The 14,658-nt window shown below is 35.2% G+C and overlaps 1 protein-coding gene across 2 annotated transcripts in view; it reads right to left on the bottom strand.

The window, feature by feature from the left end:
- Positions 1-2,530: 2,530 nt before the first annotated feature.
- The window catches only part of LOC109111674 (leucine-rich repeat-containing protein 24-like), a 15,776-nt gene continuing 3,648 nt past the window's right edge, over positions 2,531-14,658 (bottom strand). Inside the window, exons 2-5 of one of the 2 annotated variants that reach the window (XM_042712285.1) lie at positions 8,721-8,943; positions 6,167-6,445; positions 4,623-4,791; positions 2,531-4,075 (exon numbers count right to left, since the gene is read on the bottom strand). In XM_042712285.1, the coding sequence (XP_042568219.1) occupies positions 2,910-4,075; positions 4,623-4,791; positions 6,167-6,445; positions 8,721-8,882 (1,776 nt within the window). In that variant the 5' untranslated portion in view covers positions 8,883-8,943 and the 3' untranslated portion in view covers positions 2,531-2,909. The remainder of the gene's footprint in view (positions 4,076-4,622; positions 4,792-6,166; positions 6,446-8,720; positions 8,944-14,658) is intronic. The other variant, XM_042712280.1, reaches the window with a different exon arrangement.

Genomic DNA, 14,658 nt, shown 5'->3' with positions numbered 1-14,658 from the left:
CAGCATACACAGGGCAGGAGGAATGAGAGGATTCAGTCTCAACTTCTTCATCCTCATCTAACATCTCCTGTTCTTCCTGGCTTGGAGCCAGCAGAGCACTAGCAGCCAGATCAGACAATGTAAAAGAAATAACATCATTATCCAGCAGCGCACTACGAGACCCTTTTTCAACTCATCAGCCAGCTCCACCTGCAATCCCCACAAGCTCATTTTCCTCCGTGCCACAGCAGCGACAGGTCCTGAACTGCAGGGAGCTGATGGCTGTCCCTCTTTCCTCGAAAAAAGAGACAAACAAGAGCAGAGCTTTTTCATCAGAAAACACTCCCAATGTATGCAGATTGTCCCCTTGAGGATATCGCACACGTGCTCTTCGTCCTAAAAAAATATGCAAAGATTGTGTGTGTCATCAGGTCTCAGATAACGAGGACATGGATCCATACACTTCTTAAATGCCTTACTAGTGCTCGCCACTCTTACCAGAATGAATGCTTCAAACTAAACAGTTCTCCTGGTGCCCTTTTATACTGTGGTCGCGCCGGTAATGACATCATAGGCTGTCACCAGCTAATATTATTGTCGTGTTTAGATGTATGCTTCAAACACCAGTCACGCTGAAGGCGTCCCCCATAGTGACCACTAGAAAGGGAACTATACAGAGTAATAACTAAAAACTAATATTAATTAAAAACAAATACAATTTACAAAATCAACAAAATAACTAAAACTTGAACTAAAATTAAAATGAAAACAAAAATAAAAACTAAAATATTATTCATATTAACTCAAAAATATTATTAATATTATTAACTCAGTTATTAAAACTAATAATATATCAGTGATACTAAAATAACCCTGCATGTTTATAGTGAACCTAAAGCAGCTTTTGAATCCAGCTGACAATCACACTTCCACTCTTTTCCTTTGACAACCACTAACAAATCTCAAATAAAGGCATCATTTATTCAGATAAAATAGGTTGCAATTTGATAGACATTTGACAGAAATACATAAACTTTTGTATTGTTGAGCAGAAGCGTAACACCTTGAGATGTTCCCACAAACTGTAATGAATGCTTTTATACAGTTTACCCTGATGTGATTACTACTCAGTACTCCGTGTAATGCTGGGGAAGAAAAAAGCCAAGAGGAAAAAATACACTCTCAAAAACAATATTGTTATATGAAAGAAATTGCCATATCTAATAACTTACGAAAGCTAGCTGTGAATGTGGAGTCCTGTTTGTTTATTCACAGTGTTATTCCAACAGAGGTCAAGAGTAAGAGAGCAAACAAGCCTCAGACGGAAAATAGATGTGACTACTTCATTTGTATCTAGTCTGTAGTGAACAAACCTTCCATCTGCTTTTAGTTCTTCTTTACAGCAGGTTTCATTTTCTTCTGCTACCTGCCGACCACACATAAATACACACAGGAATGCATCAGAAAGAAAGGATACTTGAAATATGTAGACAGCATTTGCAAGAAGGACATTAAGCTATTCATACTGCCTGACATATAACACTGGACACAGGGACATCCCGACAAATGTTGTTTACTGCTGTCCTCACAGTCCCTGTCCAAGAGGTCAAACTCTCAGATTGACCTCAGAATGGATCACTTCATTTCACAGTAACAAGACAAAAAATATCTTTTTTGGTAGTTTCATGTAGCCTCTTTTTTTAAAAGCTGATAACAGCTCTTGTTTCATAAGAATTTGCTTTCAGCAAAAAACAGCACTGTTGTAATAAAGGAATAGTTCATGCAAAAATGAAAATCCAGTCATTTATTCACCTTGATGTTGTTCCAAACAGAGGCTGCAACATAAATGATCATAATCTGTCATAGAAAACTATGAATACTAAACATCCTAAACAAAAATAATAAAAATGTTGTTATTTTTTACATGTTTTTGCATTGTTGTTATTTTTTACAAAATAAATTAAGTAGAAAGTCACCATGGCTGCAGTCATTTTATAAACAATACAGTAAAAAACACTATTGTGAAATATTATTTAAAATAACTTTTAAATAATTAATTTCTTATTATTATCAATGTTGAAAACAACTGTGCTGCTTTCAAAAAATTGTCATTTGTGATTCTATGAAACAAAACAATCATGCAAACAATGCAAATGGTAACCATTTTTGGATGAACTATTCCCTAAAAGCTGCTGAGTGCAATCCCAGAGATGATTATAAGTAATCTTTCATAGGTTGATTTCCCAAAGAGAGTAAACACTTATTTATTTATTTATTTATTTATTTTAATTTTTTTACATTTCTCTGCTTGTTTGAGCTTCATAATATACACGCTTTAAAAATAAAGGTTCCCAAAGGTGGTTTTGTAGCAATCCAATTGAAGAACCACTTTTGGTTCCCTGAAGAAGTTTCAGTGAACAGTTCTTAAAATAATATTTTTTTTTCTTTGTGTGAAGAACATTTTAATATTCTAAAGAAACTTTTTCCATTATAAAGAACCTTTTCTGGAATGATTGTTAAAGGTTCTTAATGGAACCATAGATGCAACAAAAGTACCTTAAAAAAAAAAAAGAGTGAATCTTTCCATTGCACAAAATGGGGAAAAAAAAGTTCTTTAGATTATTATAATCTTATTCACACCAAAAGAAAAAAAATATATTTCATAAAACTGTTCACTGACAGTCTCTTTTGGGGAATCAAAAGCAGTTCTTTTTTTGTAGCAATACTGACTCAACCGATGGCATGACTTTGGGTACAACATTTTTGCAAATCCATTTGGTGGCAGCGAAACTACACACTGCAGCTTTTTAAGTCTGTTATTCCTTCAATGCTTTTAACCAAAAAAATACACTTGTGCTCTGAGAACAAAAGGAAATTCAGCAGGATAACATCCAATGGCAAGAATCTCTAAGTCTGTCCAGGGATCCAGTTCAGCAGTGGATCTCATAAGCGATCTGTGTGTCAAACAGCAAGCTTTGGTTCATGAACAACCCTTCGGGATCAAGTGGAGGTGCTTCGCCTCCTTCTGCAGGAGCCCTGCGGGGTCCGATCCCGTTGGCCCGTCCCGGGGTCATCATGCACTCACCGGCTTTTAGTGTTGACCCCTGCTGGTTGCAGGATGGCGGAGAAGGCAGCACCGGTTTGGCGCGGTTTAACACGTACATCTCATGGCCACGTTCGTCTCGGTACTCTTCAAGTTGAGCGAACGTGGTGGGACCGTCTGAGTAGTCGTTGACGTAGAGGATGTTTTCTTCTTTGCTGGCACCATATCCACCTTCCTCTTTCTGCCGTTGGTGGTGGCGACTGTAAATCATGCAGAGAAGCAACAACGCCGTCAACGCCAAAAGAGAAATTCCCACAGCGATGGCAGTCTGGGTGGCGGTTCCCAGAGCATTGAAGTCCATGCTTTCAAGCTCATAAAGCGGCTCCTGACTCACGTCCACCGAGGAAGGATGATAGTAAGATGAGGAATGCAGTCGAGGCCAGATTTCCGAGCGGGACGAAGACGAAGACATGTTTACCGACAGGTGGAAAGTCACCCGAGCCACTCCGCCGGGATTCCAGGCCTCGCATTCGTAGCGTCCAGCATGAGCGACCGTGACGTTGCTGAGAAACAGCATCCCACTTCCTGTATCAGGATCAAAGCTTTCCCGGTCGCTTCCGTCGTCGGTTCCTTCTCGGACTGAGCCACGACTCGCCGGCCCACCTTTTCCACCAGGCCTGGCCGTTACCAACCTCCCACCGGTCTTAGTGTCTCCATCCATCCCAACCTCCTGCACCAGACCTCTAGGAGACAGCTGAGCTTTTGCATGGGACGCTTTCCTCCAGGTGACTTGTGGCTGCGGATATCCAGATGCCTGGCAGGATACGCGTAAACTCTCCCCCAAACGGACCGTCAGGTGGCTGGGCTCCAGTTGCACTACGGGCGGGATGCAAACGAGGCTGTTTGCGGGAACCTCCACCAGACTGAGATGGGAGAGGCGTGGAGGTTCGGTGCACAGCATCCGGCGCTCGGCTGAGCTTAATAGCCTCTGACCCTCTTCATTTATCCAGCCGCGCAGCCAGTGCAGAGCACAGTCACAGCGCCACGGGTTATCTGTAAGAGCAAACTCAATATAAGCCTCTCAAAATACAGCATTATTAAATATTTATCCAAACAGAATTGTTGTGTAAAAATATTTGAGCAAACGTTAAGCTGGTCTGACATCTAAATATCACTATGGTACGTTTACAGAACATGCAACTCATACAACACCACAGGACTGTATTAGAGTGAAGGATAGGATGATATTGATTAATTTACTTAACTGGGTAGAGCTACCGATGGAAACATTGCTTAATTAATATTCATTTGACAATCTCACCTGTGCTTTTCTTAAGAGAAAAATCTAAAAAGCATATTCATGTTCATGTTCTATTTGAATGTATTTTAAAATAATTTTTAGCATTATTATTCCAGTCTTCAGTGTCACATGATCCTTCATTAATCATTCTAATATGCTGTTTTAGTGCTCAAGAAACATTTTTATCTTTACTATCATTTTCTAAAGTACTAATTTATTAAAAAAAAATTGAACGGTAAGGTGTAATTTCAGTGTTTTTTTGTTTGTTTGTTTTTGTGGCATTGTGAACCTCCTTCTTACCTGTGACCCTCAGCACTTGCAAGCTGACGAGGGGTTTGAGTGAAGCGGGACTCAGGGTCCTCAGGTTGTTCCTGCTCAGGTCCAGAAGAGCCAGAGAGGACAGACCCACCAGAGCTTGATCTCCCAACACCTCCAGCGAATTCTCCTGAAGATGCAGCTCCTGCAACCGCTGAAATCAACAAGCATGAACGTGGCTATCATAAAAACCCACGTTGTAAAGTAATCTAGCATAATGCAGTCATCTATTTTCAGTTCTGTGAATCCATCAAATTAGCATATTGCTGAAAAATCCCATTAATTTAGCATTTTAATAAGTTTTTGTACTGCTTTTCTTTGGTGAAAGAAGTACTCTCATGAAATGTGCACACTTTGGCACAACATTACATAAAGGCTGTGCAAATGTATAGAACATTCTAAAAATAATTGAAACAGCAATATTATGGTTTTAGTATTTTGAAAAATGTGCATAATGTTAGCATGGAACGTTCTAATTTTGTTTGAACTGCATGGACCTTCTTTATTGGTGCTTGGAAACGGCAACAAATATAATTTTTGCATTCACATTTGTCCCACTGGCAAAATAAAAAATCCTTGATGCCTTTGGATTGCACTGGTCAGAAAAATTTAATTTGCTGTCACTCCCTCATCTGTTGTGTTAGAAACACTAATGTTAATTTTAATTTTTTTTATTATTATAATTTTTTTTATTATTTACAATGTTAATAACTGTGAAAAGGTCCATTAAATTAAGTTCTTAAAATCTTGTGATATATTGCATTCAGTCCGAATAAAATGTCAACCTATGTATTTGCATACCCCCGGGCAACCAATAGCGAGAGTCTGGGGCGGGGCTACTGTAGCAGGCTGAGCCAGGGGGTGTTTACCCAGTGTACAAAAAGACATTCAGAGTCTGTTACAGACAGGGGGCAAAATTGAGCATTGGGTATAATAGCCAGTTTTAGAACCATTTGAATATACAATTGTTTATCAAAATTAAAACAACACAAAGAACATAATATTTTTGGGAAATGATTATTATTAATAATTTAAGGGAAAAAGTTATTGTTTTCATTGTTTTTGACTCATGTAAACTTGCATTTTAACAAATGATATTATATAAAGACAAGTAAACAGTAATAAATAAACAAAGGACCTGCATTGTTATCAACATTATCATGGTATTGGTTAAAGACGTGCAAGCTTAAATATGAAGACTTGCCCAAATACACAGAAACAGACATAACGGTGAAACATGGGTAAATATTGGTGGATTTGGATGAAATGTTTGGTTTCAGTCGATGCAACGAACTTAGGGAGTTTTATCTCAACAGGTAGGCTAAGCTAAACTTAAAGTTAAAAGTATTCCTAATACCTAGGTCTAAGGGTGCTCCGATTGATCGGCTATTTACGCTATCGGCCGATAATCGCTTTGGGAAGTCTGAGCTCCCAAGCTCCCATCAATGCTCCCATAACCTACATGAGAATGTTAAAACATTTGGAAATGTATATTTTGAAAGCCAGAATGGTGCAGACGGTCCTTCTACCTGCAGTCCGCGGAAGGTGTAGTCCTCCAGTCTGGTGATCTGGTTTCCTGCGAGGTAGAGGATGCGCAGGTGGTCCAGGCCGTGAAACACATCAGCTGTGATCAGGTGGATGCGGTTTCCGTTAAGCGCGAGCTCCAGAAGCAGACCCAGGTTTCTGAAGGCCCCGGCCTCCAGCGTGGTGATGCTGTTATTCTGCAGGTAGAGGTAGTGCAGCTGGCCGAGGTCAGATAGATCCCGCTGACGGATCTGTCCAATGGCATTGTCCTGTAGAAAGATGGTCTGGACAGGACGCAGAGTGCACGGGAAAAACATTAGTACACTAACACAGGTTTTAAAATAAAAGAGAGAGAGTGATGTGGTTTACTTTATAAACCACCACAAAATAATTTGAAGCAGCGAGAACTAGAGATAATCAGTTTGACCAGTATTTCTTACCGATATTCAGCTTTAAAATAGCTAGTTACTATAGTTACACAATTCTGGACTGACTATCCTCGAGCCTTAAACACGCAAACAAGTCAATTAGCAGCATCAGAAGGGCATTAATTGGCTTTCACAAGAGTAAAAAAAAGCCTGTCTTCACTCATTTAACTATATTAATGATGCAGCATATTACACTGATTAATTTTCTAATTGATTTCTATCAAGATATTGTCTGTGATCAAACACGGTCGGCCGAAGCTAATTTCTTGTGAAGCATAGGTTGCACGGGTCAATTGAGCAATTTATGTAAGCCAGCTCATGAATATTCACGAGCTGCAGTAATGTTAGTGATGTGACTGGAGAAGATACAGAGACATGCAAACAGGGTCAACAGGGTGACGCCGGCCATGAGTCACTGATGTAGTGAATGATTCCCAGCACTATCTGGAGTTATGATCTATAGTTGTAATCTCAGGTTTGCTGTATTGTGGGTGTAGACAGAAACAAAAGGAGACAGTTTATCATTTAGGGTGATCGGATGACCGGAATAAAAAATTGCGACAGGTTGGAAAGTAGTAGAACTATTCCTCTCTTATATGTGGGAGAGTTCAAATGTGACCTAGTGTGATTTAATGTAATGTTTTTGTTCTCATTTAGTTTTCAAAAGTCTGTAAAGAACCGAATGGATATAAAGAAACACTGTTTAATCATCATGCACAATACGACCAAAATTCTTGTTGATTTCATATCAACTTTATGACTGCTAATAAATCATTCTCAAAACTGTTGAAGTTTGAAGTTTTCTCACATAAAAGCAAAAGTAAAGAATTTTTAAACATTTTAATATTATGGCTGTAAGTAAATAAATTTATCTAAAAGATAACAAAATCTTTAATTTGCATGACAAAAATGTATATTAAATGTAAATCAGCTTTTTCAGCACACATTTTGAGCAGCCTCTTCTTACTCTGAACTTTGATGTTGGAAATATTTTTTCCATATTGTTTTTTTGATTGTAATGTTTATTAAAAAGGTTGTTTATAATTACTTCTTTCTATTAAAATTATTAAAAATATTAGAACAAATAATAAATCACTGTAAGAAATGGGACTATTCCACCGTTACTATGAGATATTTTTGTTGTTCTCTGATGCTTAAGATTTTTTCCATATTGTTTTTATAAACATTCATAACTAAACACCAAAAAAAGAATCATTCAATGTGATTTTAAGAATTATTTAAAAATTTGTATTTATATTATTAATTAGTCATTTCAATTAAAATTAAAATTAAAATTTCAAAATTATTAGAAAAAATAATAAATTATTGTAAATGTCATATAAAAGTTGGAACTATTACATTAAACTATTAGTGTTTTATGACAATGGAAGTATATTTGACATTCTATGATGCTGCAGTGTTTTTCCACATTGTTTGTAACATTTATAACAACAATAAATATCAAAAACACACAAAAAGAAATTATTAATATTCTTATGATTTGAATATTAATTACAACATTTTTTATTTATATTATTATTTACTTATTTCAATTAAAATAATTAAAAACTATTTAACCCTAACTCTAACAATTAATAGATCATTGTAGGAACTATTTTTGACATTCTGTGACATTAGAGTATTTTCTTCATATTGTTTATAACATTTATAACAACAATAAACACCAAATCCACACACAAAAATGTATTCTTATTATTTTAATATTTCTTAAAAATATAATTATTTATATTATTAATTGCTTTTTTGATTAAAATCATTCAAAAATGTTATTTTTTAATGCATGTGCATTGCAAAATATAATAAATGGTTAGGTTAGAAAGTGATGCCTTTCATTCTTAAAATTAAAGTTTTCAAAAGAGGTTTTCACTACGATGCCATAGAAGAACCATTTTTGCTTCCCCAAGAACTATACTATTTCCACTATACACCTTTTGTGGAATTAAAAGATTCCATGAATGTTGAAGGTTCTTCATGGAACCAAATATGTTAATATAAAACCTTATAGAGTCTATATGAAGTTTTGTGACATGTTAAGGGACATGTTTGCCCCCAATACAGTATTTTGAAACTGACACACCTTCAAACATCCACATGCATTTGTGTGACTGACCTGTGTCCCGTGTGTGATGCCTTGCGGGGTCTCTTTGAGCCCAATTGATCCACATTCGACGGTCAAACTATAGCAGCGGCACCCAGAAGGACAACCAATAGAAGACGCGCACAGCTGGGCCAACATGAGCACCAACACCGCAGAGAGCTGAGGAGGATTCATCTCAGAAAGTAGCCTACTGCGAAGACAGGAAAGAGGGAATGATAGAAAAGAGGCGGCAGAACTAGGGCAAAAGATAGGAAAGAGAAAAGAAGAAAGAGAGAGACGGATTGGAGTTAAACCAGTGGAACAATTGTCCAAAAGAGAAAGAGAGAGAGACAAAAAAGACACAGCTTGTTGTTAAAGAGCGCATGCACGTGTGAGCTAATCGTATCTGTAACGCATGAGAATCCCGCTCAAGTGGATCGGGAAATTGAATACTGTAGAACAGAAAGGAAAGTAAGCATACGTAGTCAACATAAGAAGGGGAAAAAACGGCTGAAAGACAGATAGCGCTAGCTCCTGCCTGCTGGTCCCTGCAGAACAGTCTCTTAGGAAGAATCTGTGGTGAGCTTTGGTTAATTGAACATGAGGCTTGAGGTGCACATGCTCGCATGTGTCTTCTGTGTTGAGAGAATATGAAATACAACACCAAACACTGGCCGGCGCGCTCTACACGCTTCTCCCGGGAGAGCAGATCAAACCCTCGGCCTGCTCCACTCGCCTTATCCATCGCAAATCCCCAGCTTTTCATTAAGACATGGATTATAAGAGTTATGAACAAAGACATGTGTATTTCGGCCCCCTGGTCCCAGATTTACAGCACACTCGAGAAGATGTACTTCAGGGCTGGACTGTATAACTGTATGTACTGCTAGAAATGTGTTAGAAAATCTTCCTTGGTGTATATATTAATACATTTTCTGTACATTATATAACACCTAAGATTCATATATTAAGATCTCTTCTGTTAGTTTGTGTTCATAACAATAAAATTATATAAAAACAATAAAATTGCATTACATATTAAAACTTGGATATTTAATAGCCTGTACACGTTTATTGCTCTTAAGCTCATTAAGGCTGTGTTTATTTGATCAAAACACAGTAAAACTGTAAAATTGTGAAATATTATTATAATTTCAAATAGCTATTTTTCTTTTTGAATATATTTTAAAATGCAATTTATTTACACGATTCAAAGCTGAATTTTCAGCATCATTACGCCAGTCTTCAGTGTCACATGATCCTTCAAAAATCATTCTGATATTTTGATTTGTTGCTCATGAAACACTTATCAATGATGAAAATAAGTGTGCTGATTAATATTTTTGTGAAAACCTTGATATTTTTTCCAAAATTCTTTGATGAATGTTGTTTTTGTGTGTGTGTGTGTGTGTGTGTGTGTGTGTTTGTGTGTGTTTAACTTTATCATACAAACACTTTTGTTGTTTCAAACCTGTATATATTTTTTTTAAAAATAATTATTTGATGAATACTTTGAAATAAAAAAACATTATAAACAGAAGTATTTATTTGATTTTTATAACAATTTTACGAAACTAATAATTTGAATGAATTAATATATATATATATATATATGTGTGTTGTATATAAAACGTATTTTAAATAGAGTTATATAAAGCAATAAGTAACCATTAAATACATAATAATAAACTAAGCTAAGTATCAAATGTGCTCTGATTCACTGTCATTTTGTTGCTGTGGACAGTCAAATTACTTGTTGCTGGAAACTTGTGTTTCAAACCTGATTTTTAATAAACAGAACAACAAGGAAAAGACAGACCGGAAAATGTTAACCTATCTGCATCCTTTGTGCTTTTCCGAAACTACAACTACAACTCTTTCTTTCTTTAGCTGATCTGTTCTAGATAAAATTCCAAGTGAAAGAGAGTTTGCCAAGAGCCAGAGCCTCATTCAAACCCCGAGAAGTCTCACAAAATGGATCAATACGGAGTTCTGTATGCGTTTAGCAGTTCTAGGTCGTCTGTATCAGAGCTTAGAGCCTCACAGATGCCTCTGAAACATAGTAGTGACTGAAAAAGATTTAGAGGTACAAAGCACATGGCTCAAAAGCAACATGAGGTGATTTGGAAATGCAGATTTAAGATACGAGCTCTGAAACAAATGCATCTAGCGCTCCTAAATAATGTTCAAACTTTAAATATGAAACGACATCTAATTTTTCAAAAAAAGACATAATAATGCACAAAGAAAGAAAGATTGTCTCCGTAGGGACAGATAACAATGAATTGTTTCATTTGGCTTCAATGTTGATGTGATACATTTGGGCTGTTCTTCGCTTAAATGTGTCATTGAGTGATGAACCATGAGCAAATGTGAATATTTTATGCCTGTTGCTTAATTTAGAGAGTATTTGAGAGGACAGCAAGCTCGATTAATGCAACATGACCCACATAAGCCTTTTTATCTGCTCAAAGCATGAAGGAGAAAGACACGATAAACATCAGTGGAGAAATGGCAGTCTATTCAAGTCCACTGTCCTGCACTCAAACGCTATTCTCCTGTCGCCGGAGAAAGAGAATGGAAATCATAATGGATGGAATAAAATTCTGAATGAGTTTAGCTTTCAGCGTCTTTCTTTTGCTACGTGTGTCGCCTCACAAACATCTGCAAGCCACAGGAAGCAGCTGTGAAGTGTTGAAAAGGTGATGTTCTGTGAGATACGGTGCTCTGTTACATGTGCGTCTGGGTTCTGAAGTGATTTTGTCATATCTAGAGAATCTAGAGAATCTAGAGAACATCTAGAGAATTTAATATTTAAAGGCTACAGGGCGTTTTATTGAGAGACCTTGTGTTTGGAATTCACAGCATTTCCCTCCAAGAACAGCAGAGTGTGTTGAGAATGGAAAACAGAGGAATGATGGATGGATTTTGAAGTTTCAACAGATGTCATATCTCAGACGGATGGATAGATAGATAGACAGACAGACCGACATGAAATAGGATATTCAATGAGAGAAAAATGGAGCCAGAGACTGCATTAGTCCATCTAAAATAAATTGAATCATGAAAAGTGGGAATTAAATACCATGGAAGTATGAAGTAATAAATAAATAATTTGTGACATCGAAGAGGTCAAGGTTGGGCTGTTAGGATACGCCATGTGGGAAAAAAGGGACTTTTCTCCATTACATACACAGTAAATTTGACCATAATTTTTAATTTTTTTTTTTAAATGAGTGCAACATATACTCTTACATTTAGTAGAGGATAAAAATAATAAGAAGAAGAAAATAAGAAAGTAATATAAATATAATAGAAAATAATATGTATGGATGAATTAATTAATTAATGGGCAAATCATTTGGCAATTATTATTATTATTTTTTATTATTGGCAAGCAACATAAATCTTTATTTTAGTGGAGGATTTAAAAATAAAATAAAACAATATGAAATCAAATAAAACAAGATAATAAAACAAAATGTATTAATGAATAAATAAATGATTGATTCAATAAATAAATAAAAATAAAGAAATACATAAAATACAATTAAAAAATAAAATGTATGAATGAATTAGTTAGTTTATTATTATTATTATTATTTTGCAAGCAACATAAATCTTGCGTTAAGTGGAGGATTTAGAAAATAAAATTTATGAATGAATAAATAAACTAATTAATAATTAATTAAATAAATAAATGCTTAAACAAAACTAAATGAATACACAACAAAATAATTATTTAATAATAAATAAAATTAATTAATTAATTAATTAAACCTTAAATTAAATAAAAAGGTTCAGTTAAAAAGACTTCTGTCATTTCTTGTGCTCATGTCATTGCAAACTTTATTTCTTATGTGGAACACAAATGGAGAAATGTTGTCTTTCAAGCTTCATAACAGACAAAAAGCACCACAAAAGTGTCATAAAAGTGGTCCAGATGACTTGTGTGCAATATTTCAAGTCTTCCAAAGCCACTTGGTTCATGACGCTATGAGAAGCCGACTAGAACTTATATCATTATTCGTTGATGATCCTTCCCTCCAGTGAGCTGTTAAACACAGCGAGCTGGATGATTTCCCTGATTTTAGACTGCCTTAAAAAAAAAAAAAACATATAGAGTGAAAAAGCATTTCTGCAATTCGCTCTGTTTTGCAACAAATTCAGCCCATCAGTTTCTCAAACAACTACAAAAAGTAAACAAAAGAGCGTCATTCTTCACCAGACAGCTTCTGTAGGGCTTTTCTAGATGATATACAGTATGGATGTCAGGTTGCTTTAGAGATATTTTCTACTGTCATGAGCCTGGTTATAATTCTGTACGTTCTGGATGAGCTATAAGGTCTGTATAGATCTGACAAGTTACTGTAATACACTCATACACAGTTCATAGCTTGTAGTGATGCTGAATGAAGTAACGGCTGATTCTGTGAGTAGGCAGTGTTTTGTTTGCTCTTGTCTGAGAGCAACTTGGAGGGTTTAATATCTACAGTGCTGTATGTAACTGGGTGATTCGTGAAAAGGCACTTCATTCAGGACTCTGGCCCTGAGCGAGATCATGAAGACAGACGACTGTCCTTCCCCTAGGAAAGCTGTACTTCAAATGTCTGAAGAGGAAAATGTGAGCTCAGTGAAGGACTATCGAATGTAAACTGTAGATCTGTTAGTTGTCTCTCCTACCCTTTCTTAGTAAATCTAAGAATTAATGACAAAAACATGGTCAAATCATATTTCACCACAAAATCAAAAGATAGAAAAAGACCAATAATATTTTATAAAATCACATTATACCACTATATGAAAAGGGGGAAAAGATAAATAAAATTAAGCATAAAAAAATTATCCTATTTCATTTTAGGACCAATGAAACGTGTTTTGCATCGTGATATTATTTTAATGAATATTACTACATTGTTGTTATTAATAATAATAATTATTACTATAATGGTAGTGATAAATACAAATAAGAAGAAGAAATACTACTGACTATTACATTTTATTTTATTTTATTTTATTATTATTATTATTTTTAAGGAATATCACAATTTTTCATCCATGTTTTAATTAAACACGTAAAACACAAAACAAAATAAAATAAAATAATTTGATTACATTTTAAAATATTATAATCAATAATCTTAATAATAATTGTTATTATTATCATTATATTTACATATGTATAATATTAAATATTTTCACTGACATTTCTCATTATTGTAATCCAGTATTTTTCTGTATATTTTTCAAATACATAAATATTATCATGGTGTATCAATACTATTTTATATACACTATTGTTCATTTATATTGTTTGATTTATGTTTGATTTACTCATTGTTTTACATTGTAATAATATTTCACAACATTAGCATTATTCTTTTCTTTTTAATTTTTTTTAAAAAGGTTAAAATTATTATATTATTATTTCACAGTAAATAAATTCTTAAGAATGTTCTAAATAAATAAATAAAGAATAATGCCATAATGCAAAGAATTTTAATGGTCCTAAAGTACCCAGAATATATAACTTCTTCAGAAAGACATTTGTTAAACACACTATGTTTTATCCCCATGAACACACGCCATGCTCTTGCGTTTTCTGTCACATTTACAGTCTTAATAATAAAATCTGACATCACCTCTAGATCTGAATGTGTCATTATTTCAATGAATGAACTCCATACGCTTGCATTTGTCACCCTCATATAACATCATATTCAAACGTAATGTGTTCCCAGGAGTGCTTTCTTTAATGGGCCGAGCTGAAAGCTTTGAATGTTAGGACTGACCTATATCATCAATACAAATCACACCTATCGCGTCACCTTACACGAGCATTCATCAGCGTCGCCCTGCACTTGCACATCTCTAAATGAGTAAAACTCAGAGTCTAAATAAGAACACATGAAGTGATCAGATTCAGCATTTCAGAAAGAGATAAGAAAGAGAAAGTGTGAGTGAGAGAGCA

This window comes from Cyprinus carpio, chromosome A2, assembly GCF_018340385.1.
Source record: "Cyprinus carpio isolate SPL01 chromosome A2, ASM1834038v1, whole genome shotgun sequence".
Taxonomy (NCBI): domain Eukaryota; kingdom Metazoa; phylum Chordata; class Actinopteri; order Cypriniformes; family Cyprinidae; genus Cyprinus; species Cyprinus carpio.
This window is presented reverse-complemented; position numbering and strand designations above follow the sequence as displayed.